Source organism: Mycteria americana, chromosome 9 (genome assembly GCF_035582795.1).
Source record: "Mycteria americana isolate JAX WOST 10 ecotype Jacksonville Zoo and Gardens chromosome 9, USCA_MyAme_1.0, whole genome shotgun sequence".
Classification (NCBI taxonomy): Eukaryota; Metazoa; Chordata; class Aves; order Ciconiiformes; family Ciconiidae; genus Mycteria; species Mycteria americana.
The window spans coordinates 8630259-8647006 of record NC_134373.1 but is presented as its reverse complement, the minus strand read 5'-3'; the positions used below and the strand labels follow the sequence as shown (position 1 = coordinate 8647006).

General features: G+C 38.5%; 1 protein-coding gene across 1 annotated transcript in view; it reads left to right on the top strand.

The window, feature by feature from the left end:
* COL5A2 (collagen type V alpha 2 chain) overlaps positions 1-16748 on the top strand; it is a 115928-nt gene that overhangs the window by 82331 nt on the left and 16849 nt on the right. Inside the window, exons 18-37 of the mRNA XM_075511857.1 lie at positions 3437-3490; positions 5175-5273; positions 5744-5788; positions 5896-5994; positions 6442-6495; positions 7582-7689; positions 8171-8224; positions 8958-9056; positions 9763-9816; positions 10317-10415; positions 10525-10578; positions 10693-10746; positions 11228-11281; positions 11896-11949; positions 12278-12322; positions 13304-13402; positions 14268-14375; positions 14500-14553; positions 16356-16409; positions 16532-16585. Of these exons, the coding sequence (XP_075367972.1) occupies positions 3437-3490; positions 5175-5273; positions 5744-5788; positions 5896-5994; positions 6442-6495; positions 7582-7689; positions 8171-8224; positions 8958-9056; positions 9763-9816; positions 10317-10415; positions 10525-10578; positions 10693-10746; positions 11228-11281; positions 11896-11949; positions 12278-12322; positions 13304-13402; positions 14268-14375; positions 14500-14553; positions 16356-16409; positions 16532-16585 (1395 nt within the window). The remainder of the gene's footprint in view (positions 1-3436; positions 3491-5174; positions 5274-5743; positions 5789-5895; positions 5995-6441; positions 6496-7581; positions 7690-8170; positions 8225-8957; positions 9057-9762; positions 9817-10316; positions 10416-10524; positions 10579-10692; positions 10747-11227; positions 11282-11895; positions 11950-12277; positions 12323-13303; positions 13403-14267; positions 14376-14499; positions 14554-16355; positions 16410-16531; positions 16586-16748) is intronic.

Genomic DNA, 16748 nt, shown 5'->3' with positions numbered 1-16748 from the left:
ACTCCCAAAAGAAGCGCTAAAAAATTTTTGGCAGTAGCCGGTAACAGTTAAGTGCACCTGGAATTATCTGTAAGTGATTCCTAGTTCTACTCACTTTAGCTTAGTGCTGTCCTCTGAGAAATGATAGTCTGTAGTTTGCTTCATCTAAAGGTTTTAATTTGCAGAGGAGTGGCATCGTCCCTGGAGAGGTGATGCTTTGCTGCTTTTATGAAGTGGGATCCATATTGTCGGGAGATAAGTGTCTTAAAGATATGCACTGTAATATAAAACAGTTTATAATTGCATATTATCTTCCTTCACATACAAAGTTGGCAGATGAGATTGTACCCATTCTCAGCAAGAAGAAATGCCGCTCACTGATAGCAGAACTTGCTACCTGCAATTGATCCATTACAAAGCCTGTAAAAAAGTAGCCTTTTAATTACGGGCAGTCACACACCGCACTGAAGACCCAGAAGCCTATGTGTGAACGTCCACCAGACTGAGAAAGCCTGGGATGCATGGCCGTAGAAGTTCTCACACAATTGCAGCAGGGCTGAAGATGACTGTGGTGGTTTAAACTGTGGATGTCGGTGTATCAAAGGGTGATGGTTTCAATCCTACAATCCAATCTCGCAGTGCATTTGCAAAATACTTTTGAGTGAATTCACATGAGTATTAGGAAACCCCCTCGAACCCCCAAAACACACCTGTCTGCAATTAAAATTTCATTCTGTGCATGCTCTTTATCTAATAGTGACGTAAGTCCTGAGAAAAATTCATTTACCTGTGTCATCTTAATGTATGGACTGTTTTATTAAAAACTTCATTAAGAAAATAATTAACTCTAATAGAAACTCAAAAAGTGAGTGTAAGTGTCTAAAAGCTGCAAAACTCAATTATTTAGTATATCATGAAAGAAAGGTAACTTTTAGAAGAAACATTCAAACAATGAAAAGATTTTTCAGTATTGAAAACAAATTATAAAGTTAAAAAAAGGTGGGTCCTGAGCTATGAAATTCTACATGAAGCTTGCAGTTTTTATTTGGCATAAAATATGAGCTCAGCTTCACTGGACGTGATAAGTGGTTGGCTAACATTTTTGGCAAAATCCCATGTAGGGAGGTACTGGTACTTAACGCATGTGTTTCTCATTGGAGGAAGTGTTAATGAAGTGCATCGTTATTTGGGTCAGCGCAGTGGTACACTGTAATTCTGGCATTCTTCCTGCAACAAGAGAGAGATTTGGCAGATGTGTATTTGTGATCCAATAAACTGGACATAGGTTTTCAAAAATATACTTAGTGAGCTGTTACATCAGTTCTGTAGAAATCCAGTGCAAGGTCATGGCAGAAACGTTGTAATTAATGCTCAGTGGGACAGATTGTTCTTATTAAGTTTGTCAGCAGAGCTTTATGACATAGAACATTTTTTCACAGTATGCATCATATTTTACAAAAAGAGAGAAAATCAGGAAAAGATAAAGAGGAATCATCTGGGAACAGCGTTGCAGTGAATATTTATAACCACTGCGTGCCGCCATCCAGAGAGTTTATAATACAGTAGAAAGATCTTCTGTTGAATGTCTTGTTCAGCACAAGAGGCATTATGAAAATGGAAACAAATTACAAATTTACTCTAAAGCCCGTAACCGGAAGTCTTTCTGTTTAGCAAAACAAGGTTTGCATGATACCATACAGGTATATTTGAGTCTATACACCTGAAGTTTGTTTGCTAGTGAGTTTGGACGGTCTGCCATGTAATGCAGCCCCAGTTGTTTGCGTCCTTGCCCAAACTTCACGTCCTCGCAGCCACGTGAGGTGTGCCTACACTCTGCAGTGCAATGCACCAAGAATTTGACTCTAGAGCCAGAAATAATGTAGCTGCATCAATACTACGGTCTGCTCAAGCTGTCAGCCCTTCTTAGATACAGGATCAACTGTCTCAAGACATAATGCTGTTTGGGAAGAGCTATACTGGTTTTGAGAGCTGAAGATGTACCTCTGCACAGCATTGTGTTTCGTGGTGTGCCATCACCCAGCCTTTCCTCCGCTTTCTTTTCCAGAAATACCTGCCTATCTCTGAACAAAGATCCAGGCATTAAACTGTCTCTGCTGAACGTCTTTGTCTATACAGCCTTGAAAATTTGATACAAAATCTGTGTTTTAAAGCTTGCAAATGAATTTGGCTGTGAATTTGGGAATCTCAGTGGGGCAGAAGAGTAGGAAGCAGGGCATATGTAGTTGCATAGCCTTTAATTATATTTTCACTTGTCATGTTGCTTACCTCAAACATACTGTCTAGCAACCTGATTGTTTCAATGTGGAGGTGGCTTGTATTTCTCTTTTTTTCTAGATCACTATTTTAAGTTTAAAAGAATTGAAACTCCCCTTTGCTACATTCTGTAGGACAAATTGTGATCGCTTAACAAATACCTGATCTTTTCATTACCATACCACAGTAGCATAGGTATAAAAGCAGATCATCCTGAGTGCCATCACATGGCATGTAGAGAATAACCAAGGGATCAAGCCCAGCCAGCATGGGTTCAGGAAAGGCAGGTCCTGCTTGACCAACCTGATCTCCTTCTACGACAAGGTGACCCGCCTAGTAGATGAGGGGAAAGGCTGTGGATGTTGTCTACCCAGACTTCAGTAAAGAAGCCTGGAAGCAACAAAGCTGGTGAAGGGTCTGGAGCACAAGTCTGATGAGGAGCGGCTGAGGGAACTGGGGTTGTTCAGCCTGGAGAAAAGGAGGCTGAGGGGAGACCTTATTGCTCTCTACAACTACCTGAAAGGAGGGTGTAGTGAGGTGGGGGTCGGTCTCTTTTCCCAGGTAACGAGTGATAGGACAAGAGGAGATGGCCTCAAGTTGTGCCAGGGGCGGTTTACATTGGATATTAGGAAATTTTACTTCACTGAAAGGGTTGTCAAGCATTGGCACAGGCTGCCCAGGGAAGTGGTTGAGTCGCCATCCCTGGAGGTATTTAAAGGACGTTTGGATGAGGTGCTTAGGGACATGGTGCAGTGGTGGTCTTGGGGTAGTGTGAGGTTTACGGTTGGACTCGATGATCTTAAAGGTCTTTTCCAACCTATATGATTCTGTGATTCTGTGAAAAAGCAGATATAATATTTTGTTAAAAACTAAAATTGAAAAACAATTGCTATAATAATTGTCAACTGTGTACATTGCAATTTGTGCATTAATAGCTGAATCAAGAGCTGTAACTTTGCTGAAGTCAGTAAATACATTATTAAAATACTGCGCCACAATTCCATAAAATGTATGCGTATCACTTAGAAAAATGATATCTGTAGTTATTTTGGTTTTGTTATGAACAAATGTTTTATGACTAAAAAATACGTTTGATCCCAGAACTGTATTTACCCAGTGATTAGATAGTAATCTGTGTGATCTAAACTGTGGAATTATAGCTTTGTGTGTCTGTCTTTTATAGGGCCCACTTGGCATAACTGGTTCTCCAGGTTTTCCAGGTGCTCCTGGTGTAAAGGTAAAAAATAAAATAATATCTTTTTAATATGTCTAACAACACAGAATTAAAAAATGTGTACTAGAGTACACAGAGTTCAGACTGACATATATACAGGTCCCTAAGATTTGCTGTGAAATCAACCTTAGTCAAGACCTTGAGACAGAAGATAGAAATCAGAAGCCAAATGAAGCAATTGCAATTCCCCACAGTTAAGACACTTTCTTTGCTTTCACTTTTGCTTGAGCAAAGGGGTGATTATAAGATGACTGTCGTGCTATGCCTCCGGAATCCTGTCCAGTATATTCAAAGAATAACAAGACGCATTATTACAAGTTAAGTTGTGAGAACTAGTCTAAGACAGTTTGGAAGCAGTACCTTCTAGTGCTGAAACTTCCAGTTTCAGCCGAGAACACTTTTTGAGATGACCAAGACTGGTAAGGCAAATGCCTGAACCCAACAGAGATGTACCGCAGTTTATCACAGGAGAGCAAATGATGATTACCACCTTTTGTGGCTCTGTGTGATTGGGCTGAAATGGAAAACTTCCATTGGCTGCAGCACTGTCTTTGTGGCACTTTCCTCTCTTGTTTTTCAAGAAAGTGCTCCATTTTTTTTTCCCTAGCCTTGAGAATATGTCTGCAAAGATAGAAAAGACAATTCATACAGCTTCCTTATACTTCTTATACTTGCCCTCCATCCAGCTGCTCCTCTTTGTTCCTTTACACTCCTAAAACATGATAGGAAAAAATTATATGAGAAGGAACTCTCAATTAGTCAGGTAGCAAAGTTCAGCAGATGTTTTGTGTTGTTGTGAAGCTGGCAACATTCACGAAACAGTTTTTTGGAAACAAGTCTTAATAAGAGTATTAACATAATGTACACAATTAAATGATAGACCTTTTAGTGCATGTCATAGAATGTTTTGGTATAGCAAAGCACTACTTAATACCTAAATAAATGTTTGGAGAAGCTGTCACATGATGAATCAATGAAAGCTTTTGAAAAGGAGGAGCTACCTTCAAGTTTGATCATCAGATGATGTAAAATTGGAATAGCTGCTTTGAACTCATAAAAGCTAAGCAGACTATACAATGAAGATGTGGACTTCAGTTATGAAGACATGATATTAACAGCCATCAGTTCTAAAAGGCAAATTTCCTATATAAAGATAAAATTCAAAGGAGGTGCCAGGAGGAATTTTTTTTTATTAGAGCATCCAGTCCAATCTTACAGGGATTTTATATTTAATATAGTGCTGCAACAGTGAGTTAATCTGTAGTGTGCAAAAAAAACCCCCAGATATGTTATAATTTCTAAACCTTAAGCCTTAGCTGTTAACGAAGCTAAAAAAAAAGTTGTCAAATTACAGATGCATACTGGGATTTTAGAGAGAGATGTCTATCTAAAATATTTGATCCGATTTGGGCCATGGGATATAGTGCTGCTTCTATGTAGAAGTTTCCTTGTCCTTGGAGGGAAATGAGGAATACATTGAGGAAAAGTTCTGTTTATACTTTTAATGTTTACATTCACATTGAAGTAGTAGAAGCAGAATTAGATAAGCAAAAGTATATTTTAAGGGTAATAAACTATTTCAAAACCTGAATTGCTTTACAATCTCAGTATTCTTCCTTAGTTACTTTGTAGCACTACTTTTTAGAGCAAAATAATCTCCAGCTGTTTTCTCATATTGAAATCTTAGGGTGAAGCAGGTCCAACGGGTCCTCGTGGTCCTGAAGGTCCTCAGGGACAAAGAGGTGAAACAGGTCCACAGGGCCCAGCTGGATCACAAGGTCTTCCTGTAAGTACATTAAATTGAGTTCCTCAATGCTCAGCTTGGGCATGTTGCCTGTTTATAGGGAATTTTAATACCCCAGTTGATAGACACTGAGTTTTGCTCAAATTACTTTTTTTCCCAGGAAAGGAAAGGTCTCATTCATCTGTTTTGTGCTTATTTTGTTGAAAATTTTCATTATTTAATTAAAACAACTTGGAAAACTGAAAGTTACAGAGCTTGATACAGTCTCAATCCTAGAAGTACTGTAAAACTTTAGCTTAAACATAAGATCTTAAAAATTAAAAATCACATTAACTTGCATGCTTTGTTGCCCATATTAGCATTTGCACAAGTAGATCGTATGTTGCTGTATTTATTTAACAGCCTTTATTGTTTTGTCTTGTAAAGTGGATAAAATAACTATCTTCTTCTGCTTTTGTTATCGATACCCTCCTCATTAAAATTAATTTTCATGATTGGTACATTATCTTTAGGGTACCGAAGGGACAGATGGCTCCCCAGGTGCTAAGGGCCCTACTGTAAGTAATCAATATCACCTGTTGAAGAAATTGTGCAAGTGAATTTACTTTATTTCCTTATTTTTATTATGTTTTCTTACTGTGCTTGCTGTTCTTTCTATTTGTAGGGATCTCCAGGCACTGGAGGCCCCATTGGTTTATCAGGTCCACCTGGTTCCCCAGGACCACAAGGCAGTACTGGCCCACCTGGTATTCGAGGCCAGCCGGTAATGATGTCTGTGTCTCTGTGGAAACTGTAATGTCTTGCAAATGTGTCACCCTATCAAAGTAAAAGAGTGATTAGCAGTGGGGTTCCTTTAAATAAATTAATAACATGCTAGTGAGTATGCTGAGGATCTTCTGAATCTTCTGTGTGTCCAAAATACTGTTTTTGCTTTCTTAAAGGTCTAAGAAAGAAGAGTGTCTGTATAAACTTGGAAAAGCAGTAACAGTTATCTCCTGAAATTGTCTCATTTAAGTTTTTGTCTTGATAACATCATAATAAACAAGCATGCTAAGGGGAAAGACAAACCATTATAAGCATCCTATTGTATTGCCTACAACTAGTTACTAAACTAGGAACTGTTTTTCTGTTTCATAGCATAATACAAAATGGTCAAATGATTTATGCAGAGTTTTAACCTTATGGTTGTTATTCATGTGTTTGTTTTCAGGGAGACCCTGGTGTCCCAGGTTTCAAGGGAGAAGCAGGACCCAAAGGTGAACCCGTAAGTCTCCACATGCTTTGTAAGACGAAAAGGAATCACAAAGGCTTGTATGAGTATTTTGAATAGATTCTTACAATTTTCAAGACACTTCTGATGCATGATCATGAGAGTAGTTATTGTGGAAGACAAACCACAGTGAACTTGGCTAGACAGTGCTAACAATGAAGGGTGAAGCAGGTCCTTTGACGTTATAAATCGCCTACCCAATATAGGCCTTGCAGGACTCAAGGACAGAAAAACCAATTAGTGCATCTACTGAGGTTTCTGTAGCACACAGAATGAGTGTATTCTAATTTCTTCGTCTCATGTGAAATGGATCCATATGATTCTGGACATTTAAGAGCACACAGGTCTGTGTGTTAATCATAATAAAAACGTCCTTTTTATTTTAAACTTACATTTAATACATTTTATGCTTATGCAGTTATGTACATATTAATTATATTTTGTTTATATATTAAAATAATATAAATATTTATATATTTATGGTATGACTAGCTGCTCAGCACACAGCTAATATTTGTGAAAGACTTTTTGAGAACATGGCTAATTCCATGCTGTAACCATGTGAATTTTGGAAGAAAGGTGATTCTGCAGAGTTGGAGTCAGTTTGACTTGTCAACCAATCTTTAGTTTTTCTTTCTCCCTAGTTAAATGATCATGTAGTAACTGACAAAAATGTACAGATGAAGTAATGGTTTCCTTACCACTGTCTTCTCCTTTGAGAATTTCTGCTAGTCTCACTGCATTTTGAATCCTTTGCAGCTTGTCCAATTGATAATAATAAATACAACTTATTGTATCTGAGCAAATAGGTGATTATAAGAAGCACTGTACAGCCGAACTGCAGAATTACAGTTTATTCCTAGTGCAATTCTTACTGAAATATTAGCTTATAAACATTGGAAGAGAAAAGCTGGTGCTGAAAAGCTTCATTTTTTTAGCTGATTCAAAACCTAACTATTTTTTTTCTCCTTTATTTGGAAAAATGTTTATGATGTGTTTAGCAGACAGTCTGTTTCAATATACCTGAGAAGTGATGAGCTTAACAATGATTTTTTTTAAAAAACATATTACTTTCACTAGGGCCCACAAGGTCCCCAGGGTCCTATTGGCCCTGTAGGTGAAGAAGGGAAAAGAGGTCCTCGAGGTGATCCAGGGTCAGTGGGTCCACCAGGTCCTGTTGGAGAGAGGGTAAGCAATCCAAAGGAATAATATGTCTTGCGAGATGCACTGCTAAGCTGAAAAACCTCTTGACCTAACCATGAATTTTCTTACAGCTTCGTTGTGGGTGTAGTCAAACTTTATTTTCCTAACAGTATTAATACTGTGCGTTATTTTTTACACTGGATGTTTTCGTTTGTGGATTCAGTGCACAGGATAGTATGGTAGAAGAAATAATGGAGATACAACAAGCTAATCTGCAGATTTTTTGCTTAAGCCTGTACAAATGGTCATCTTGCTTTCAATGAGGCTGTTCACATAGAAGGAGCTGTTCAGCATGCGTGATTGAAACATTGATAGTTTTACAACTCCAAGTGGTAAAAACCCCAAATTTAAAGTAAGAAAGTTCTAAGCAAATAAACTGAACCGCCAAACCATAAATCTAATACTTTATTTGCAATAAGTTATGTAAAAATTAAGATGATAATCTTGTATCTATGGCTTTTCCTAGGGTGCTCCTGGTAACCGTGGTTTTCCAGGTTCTGATGGCTTGCCTGGACCAAAGGTAAATGAAATTAAAGTGTCCATCTTTTATTGGGTCATTTTTTAAATTTTCATATATACAGATATATAGAAAGGAAGTGTTCCATTAAAAACATCTGTTTCTGGGCAAATAAGCAGATCCTCAAAATCACTGGAAGCAGCATCAAAAGGAATTGATAAATGCCAAAGAGGGATCTGAATGTTTTGAGACTAAAATTTTTTTGGAAAAGTCACTTTCAATTCCTGTGATGTTCAGCTTTGCTTGCTTGTCCCTGACTTAATGCTCCCTCATGCTGAAATGTGAATAGATAAGAGACATTGACCTGTTCTACTACTATATTGCTTTATGTATTGCTCTATAGTAGTAACTGTTTGAAAAATTGCCTTTTCTTTGTGTGTGGTATAGTTTTTCTAGGCTTGTCCCTTGAACAGATGGGCTTATCTGTCTTTGGCTTTCCGAACTGCTATAACACTTTCAGGGAAGTGACTCACATATGTATTTGTCTAGTCTTTCTGTAAAATCCTAACTTCTTAATAAAAATACAGGGATTCTAAAATTCTTATATGAATTTCCTTTATGGAAGAGACAACTTTTAAGTAATAATTTGGGAAAAAAGTAATAATAATAAAAGTATTAATGACTTGGAAGTCTGTTTGCAAAAATAGGTCCTTCGTAGAAGATACCTGTTTTATTTAACCATCTCTTACTGTTGCTGTTCTACCTGTTAACTAGTAGCCCATTGGTATCTTTCTAGGGTGCCCAAGGAGAGCGTGGTCCAGCAGGTTCTTCTGGTCCTAAAGGAGGCCAGGGAGATCCTGGGCGTCCAGGTGAACCTGGCCTCCCAGGTGCAAGGGTAAGGAAGTACACTATAAACCTCAATGTTTTTCATTTTCAAAAGGCAACAATGAACTTTGCAGAATTAAGAAGCTGTTATACAAGGACAGACTTGTTTCAGTGGGACTACTTAAAGGGTAAAGGCCAAAACACCCGTCTTTTTTCCTGCTGATGTTGGGAAGCACAGGTTCCATTTGTCTTTGAAAAAGGAGAAATAGCCCTGATTGAGACCAGCTAATGCAACTGAAGGAAGTCTGCTTGTAAATCACATAGTTGCCACAGATAACATGAATTGAAGGCCAAATTAATTGAAGGCCAACCTTCATTAAATTGGTGATTGATAACTTACATAGTTGAGTGGTGCTTGTCATGCAGAGATTTTTTTCAGGAAAAATATTTGAGGAGAATTTGGAATATCACAAAAGGAGAGAAAGGGAGCAGCAAGTACTAGATGTGATGTAGGTCACTGGGTAATGTTGGCAAAATAAAGATCAGCCTGTGAGAAGCTCAAGAGGTGTAAGAGCAAGAAAAGAGAGAATAGGAAAAGGGAACATCAAAGACACTGAGGAATGAAGCTGCAAAGTGAAGACGAGGATGAAGACCTTTGATACAGAGAAGTTTGTACTGTGGTAGTAACTCAGCATATCTTTTGGGTTTATTTACATTTCTCTATTGTTCTAGAAATATATGCACAACCTTAACACCAATATTATTCCCGCTTTTAGGGTTTGACGGGAAACCCAGGTGTTCAAGGCCCTGAAGGAAAACTTGGCCCCTTGGTAAGCGACACAAAAATTAGTCCTTTCAGTTAATGCCATGGTAATTCAAAGGTCCCAACTCATTGAAATTACTTTTATTAATTTGAGTTTTCTTGATTTCTGAAGGTTCATCTTCTCTTTTAACTGTTCACTTTAGATTCCCAACTCGAAAATTAGTGTAGATAATGTTCCTTTAGTTTTGTCTGTGTGGCAGTGTCTGTTGTTTAGCAGCTGCTGCAATATTTTTAAACGATTTTGAACTAAATATCTTTTCTAACTTTCCTATAAGGAAACAATAAAGTATTTGTACATAATGGCACAATGATAATAATTGCATAGTATTTGGTTAAATCCAGCAGTATGGCTAAAGCTATGTCTGCTTTAAAGACATTTTGAATAACTGTAGCACCGAACCAGGTTAATGTTATTTTTTTATATATACAAACATTTTCCAGGGGTAAATAGGTTCTTATGAATAAATATATTTATAATTTAATGTGGAAAATATTTTATCTCTGTAGGGTGCTCCTGGAGAAGATGGACGTCCAGGTCCAGCAGGTTCAATAGGAATCAGAGGCCAGCCAGGAAGCATGGGCCTTCCTGGGCCAAAGGGTAGTAGTGTGAGTATGGCACCTGGTACCCAAAATCTGTTTAACTTTAAACATTTCCATATATTTTAATGGATGAGAACAGTATCTAAAAATAGTCATTTTTATTTCTACAAATTAGGGTGATCCTGGAAAACCTGGAGAAGCAGGCAATGCAGGTGTCCCAGGACAGAGAGTGAGTGTGACCTTTATTTGCAGTGATTACAGATAATGATGCTTTTCTGTTATATATGTTCACTATACAATACTCCTATGTCATTTTCCTTCTTCCTATGGCATTTTAATTTAGGGAGCCCCTGGTAAAGATGGTGAAGTTGGTCCTTCCGGTCCTGTTGGCCCACCAGTAAGTCAACTCTACCTGCCTGCCAGTCACTCCATCCATTCATTACTCTTTCTGCTTCTATCTTCATGCCAGTTGTTGATTCCAAACAAAAAATCCCAAGAACATTTAAAGAAAAAAATTTCACAGAAAAATGGGAAGCTTTGTATTGAAAAATATATATATTAGTAGTCTAATTTCTTTTACTGACCATTACAGAAAATGGTGCATGGAGCAAAATTTTCTCATAGTTTATTTTCCTAGCTTCCTTAGTTTCAGTAGAACTGAGTGTTTTCCTGTCAGCACAGAATTTTTGGGGGGAGGATCTTAAAGAAATAAGATACATCTTATTACAACTTTTAGATAGGGTATATCTTGGCCTGGGGTAAGTAAAAATGTATAATAAACAAACACATAATCGAAAATATACATATTCAGAGAGAAGAAAAATTGTGGAGCCTGCCCATATTCCTCTACTGTATACTTATTACTTCCTTTTGTGTAGGGTCTGGCAGGAGAAAGAGGAGAACAAGGCCCTCCAGGTCCTACAGGGTTTCAGGTAAGTGCATTCATTTAAAAAAAAAAAAAAAAAAAAACAAAAAAAAAACCAAAAAACAAAAAAAACCCCAAAACACAACCATCCATGTCTTTATCAACTTAAACTGGAGAAATTCAATCAAGCGATGTGTAACAAAACACAACTTCAGAACTAAGGCAGTGATTTTTCAGAATAATTAATGATACTTAGCTTTCACATCAGCTGTGCACTAAACTGAACTGGCAAATGCTTAAATACCAGCTCTGTATCCCTTGAGAAAACCTTTGTTGTTTTTCAGTTTTAATTTGGAGATTTTTCAAAGATGTTCCAAATATGGAGCAAAAGAATTGTTTTGGTAATGAAGTATTGATTAAGTTGATCTCTGTTTATAAAGAACTTTATTTTTAGCGCCGATATGCATACGTCCTACAAATGTTAAAGAAGGACTGCCATTTCATTTAGAGGGGGGAAAACACGTTGGTGCAATACTCATGTAACTATTTCGCTTGGGGATCTCTGAGGGCATACTCTTGTACTGAGTATAATGCTACATCCATATTCTTGGTGTCTTAGTTAAATCTGGATTTACATCACTTTCTATCATGTTAGTGACCATTATATTTACTTTTTTACAGGGCTTGCCTGGGCCACCAGGTCCTCCAGGTGAGGGAGGAAAGCCAGGTGATCAGGTAATTTCTGTGTAATTTAACAAGAAACTTCATAAAGTAGTTTTACCTTTTCTTTTCTTTGTAATTTAATTTCCCACTCTGTTTCAAAATATGTACTGATGTAGTCTGCAAGCTGTCTGAGAACTGCTTTTGGATAAAATAATTACTAGAATCTGACCATCTTCTTGGGCTGAGTGGGACTATCTCCTCTTGTCATGGACAGATAATATTCAGAACTAGCCATCTACATTCACAGTACTTTGGAAATGAAAATGTTTATCCCTAATTTCCATAACTATAAAGCTATGAATAATGCTTTCATTCTAATGGTGACTTCTGTTCTGCTTAGGGTGTGCCTGGAGATCCTGGAGCTGTTGGTCCATTGGGCCCTAGGGTAAGTATTTTCTTTCAGAGTTTAAACATTCATAACAGTTCTCTGAGGCTGAAAGTTGATATATAATGTGGACTTTAACAGCTAAAGTGAATATTTGACTTTTTTTTTCCTGCCAACAAAATGGTTGTACACATGGATACATTTTAAGATGGCTTCTGTAAAACCTACCACCTTTAATGGTTTCGTAGCTCATGAAGTGTTGTTGACTACCAGCTGCTAAATGGTTTGGTTTACAGCTGTGAAATGACAGTTTTTAGTTTGCTGAGCAACATGCTATTTCCCCTACCTTTAACAATAAAAGCATAAACTGTTCTCCTAGAATTTGTTCCCAGGCTCTTTGTTCAAATAGCAGTGCTGCACTTACGGTGCATTTAGGATTTTGTCTACCACAACTGTACCCTGACTTCTAAATAAGTGTCGTGGTTTAACCCCAGTCGGCAACTAAGCACCACACAGCCGCTCGCTCACCCTCCCCTCCCCTGCCCCGGTGGGATGGGGGAGAGAATCGGGGGGGAAAAAAAGTAAAACCCGTGGGTTGAGATAAAGACAGTTTAATAGGACAGCAGAGGAAGAGAACAGAATAATAATAATGATGATTAAAAAATGTACAAAACAAGTGATGCACAATGCAGTTGCTCACCACCCACCGACCGATGCCCAGCCCGTCCCCGAGCAGCGATCACTGCCCCAGACCAACTCCCCCAGTTTCTATACGGCGCATGACGCCATATGGTATGGAATAGCCCTTTGGGCAGTTGGGCTGTGCCCCCTCCCAGCTTCTTGTGCACCCGGCAGAGCCTGGGAAGCTGAAAAGTCCTTGACTGGTGTAAGCACTGCTTAGCAACAACTACACCATCAGTGTGTTATCAACAGTATTCTCATCCTAAATCCAAACCACAGCGCTGTACCAGCTACTAGGAAGACAGTTAACTCTAACCCAGCTGAAACCAGGACAATAAGTAATAATTTTCCATTTTGTAGGGAGAACGTGGCAATCCAGGGGAAAGGGGAGAACCAGGTGCATCAGGGCTCCAGGGTGAAAAGGGTATGGCTGGAGGTCATGGTCCTGATGGTCCGAAGGTAAGCTGAATGGACGTTTGTGTTGCTGCAGTGATGTAATGTATAATTCTGCTTATTTGCATGAACAGAAGAGAGAGCGCTTTTTTATTATAAAAGGGATATCTTTTCCTGAAAGGTATCTTGTTTATATAAGGGTTCTAGGAGGACATACAAGTTATTGCAGTATAACAGTATTAATAACTTGCAAGATACTTAAGTGTTGAGAAATCACATTTTGTATTAATTCATATAGGTCTGAAGTTTAAGATGTTTTTTGTGTTTCTCAGGAGAACTGAGCAAAGCCATTTCTGAACTGCAGAAAACCCTCTAGCAATGTTTTAAGAGCCATGTCAGTTTACACAAAGACACTTGGCAGGGTCGAGTGTTTAAAAGAAAATGCTGAAACCTGCATGCCTTTCTTTCACCTGCAATTGATTTAATTAGGCCTAGGAAGGTCACCCCAAGTAAGGAGTGCCTCTAGTAATGTGGGACCTGTAGTAGACATGAGCTGTGAGAAGCAAAGAATAAATAAATAAAGCATCTCTGCCTCTGGCAACTTCTACCTGTAGCTACTTTGTGTAATAAACCCTTGTGGCATCAAGGTAGAAAGATGCTTGAGTTCCATTTTTTGCCTGTTCTCATCCCCAATATGCTCTGAGTAAATATTAATGTATTTGGAAGGACTATGGTATTACAACGGAACTTCCTGAGTAACACAATGGGAAAAGAAAAATATTTGGACATGAATAAAGTCCAAATTTAAGAGAAAATTATTACTTAAAACTGTACCCCAGAGACTTCAACACAGGCACAGCATGTTCTGCAGCCTAGAGACGAAGATACTTCTCAGATGAGTAGACAACAACTTGTTCTTTATTTGCTTCAGGGAAGCCCAGGCCCTAGTGGGACGCCTGGTGATCCAGGCCCGCCGGGTCTTCAAGGTATGCCTGGAGAAAGAGGGATCGCTGGAACGCCTGGCCCTAAGGGTGATAGAGTAAGTCTGTTTATTTCTGTTGTCCTGAGTAGAATCACCTATCTCTCAATACTGCAATTATTCCAGGGTATGAACTACTCAGCATTCAGTGTCGTAACTGAGCCTTTCTGGGTAATTTCCATAGGGCGGCATAGGTGAGAAAGGAGCTGAAGGTACAGCTGGCAACGACGGGGCAAGAGTAAGTAAATCTATCACTCTTTTTAGACCTACTCTTCACACACCGGATTGTTTATTGTGCTAGGGGTACTCAGCTCGTAGAGTTAAAACACTACTCAACTTGGCGATATCATGGGTTGACAGTCATTCTCATTACCCCTACCCTCCAAATTTTCAAGTTTTTCAAGACTGCTGTGCACAATGTTTTGGCATGTCTGTGTTCCAGGCCCCTGTTTTGTATCATCAATAATGGGAGTTAAGATGTCAATGGAAAGGATTCCCAGAAGTAGCGTGTTGATTTGGGATTCAGCTAAGCTGACTGTAGTAAAAATATAAAAAAAGGGACAGGCAGAGATCAATAGCCAAAAAGCAGACCTTCCACTCTGACTCTTGGACTAAGGCAGATGCCTCCTTATTGTTTGGATTGAGTTGCCCACAGTCTGTCCTGAGTTTCACAAGTGAAAATTCCTGTAAATGTACTAAGCCCCATATGGGCAGTAGGTCGCTGACACTTCTGGAAAGCTTTGAATCTCCTGCGCATAAATAACATAGCTAGTCTACTCAAGACATGTTCAAGACATGTTGCACACACTCTTCTACATAGACCAACTGTCCAATAATCCCAAATGCACTGGGTTTGCTGTGTATGCACTGACCATATTTTCTTCCCAGAAGTTATTGGAGTTACTTTTTACATGAATCACATATATCTGAGATTCTTGGGTTTTGCAAACCAGTTGGAGTACTAGCTGTAGGCATTTGGAAATCTTAGGTATGTTTAAAAGATGAGGATCCTGCCTGGACTAAATTTATAGTTAAAGAGGAAAAGGGTTTTGGAGAAACCCTAGTATACAGAAGCACTACCTTAAAATTACCAGCTGTGAGCTGGATTTAGTTATGTAAGTCAGATATTATCCAAAGATACAGAACAGTTCTTAGTCATTGTAAGGCACGCTTATAGCTTACAGTAACTTAATGAACAGGTAAAGTAACGGTGAGCTAAATGTACATCCCTGTTCTAAAGCCAGATATCTGCAGATATCTCTTCTACCTACCACTAGAGCATTGATGGCGTTGCGGTATCCTTTGTTAATGCCTTCTTTTTTTGTATTTCTCTACAGTTTGAACTAAGTTCCAGTGCAATTTTCTTTTTGGCGGGGTGGGGGTGGGGTGGGGGGAATTTTGTTCAAGACAAACTTGGTGCAAGTTTGTGGTACTCTGCTTCTAATGAAAGAGAGTTGTAATTGGGATATCTAAATATTCAAGAAGGTAATACAGTTAGTGCTGTGGGATCATTATGTGGAGTTGATGGCTTTGGATGGAGAATTTGCAACCTATTTGCCTAACTGCCCCATGAAGAGAAAAAGGACGTTTTTGAGGAGTTTGCAAGATATAAATGAATCTTCAAAAGTAATGATGGACACTTTAAAATTAATTTAAACAGTTAAATACTAGCATAAAATAAAGAGAGCTTCCGTGCAAGTGGGGAAAAAGGACTTAATTTCCTCCTGAGAGAGCAAAATAATGCCAGGGCATTTTTTTATCATTGGCCTTATCATAAACACTGCATAAAGGAGAAGGTGAAATTAGTGAAGAAAGAGAGAATGAAGGAAAGCAGGTCTTTTGAGATGTGCAATTTTGGTCACTGGGAGAGGAAACGCAAGTCAATTTTAGATAAGAAGACCCAACAAGTTTTCAGAGATAAAGGAGAATAATTTAAAGGAATGAAAAAGCATATGGAAATAGTAACATATGTGAAGTTTTAAACTAACTGTTTTGAAGCATCACTTCTCTAACTTCCTTTCATCTTAATTTGTTCCAAAGGGTCTCCCTGGTCCAATAGGCCCAATGGGTCCAGCAGGTCCCACTGGTGAAAAGGTAAACAGATTTATTATTCCATTCCCTACTGAAGTTTCTTAATATTATCACACTTCATTGGCACTTTTGCTACTTGTCAAATAAGTTACTTGGGAAATAATAATCTTGAATTTTGTTTTAAGGGTGAACCAGGCCCTCGAGGTCTAGTTGGTCCTCCTGGCTCCCGTGGAAACCCTGTGAGTAAACATGTTCAGGTTTTGCCTGGCATAAGTTAACAATATCTAACACTGATCCAAACTCCAGGCATTTGTCTCATTTGCTGATATATTATTTTTCTCTTTTTCTTTCTCTTCCTTTGTAGCCAAAATCTGTAGTTCTGTCTTGATGTCGTGCACTTGC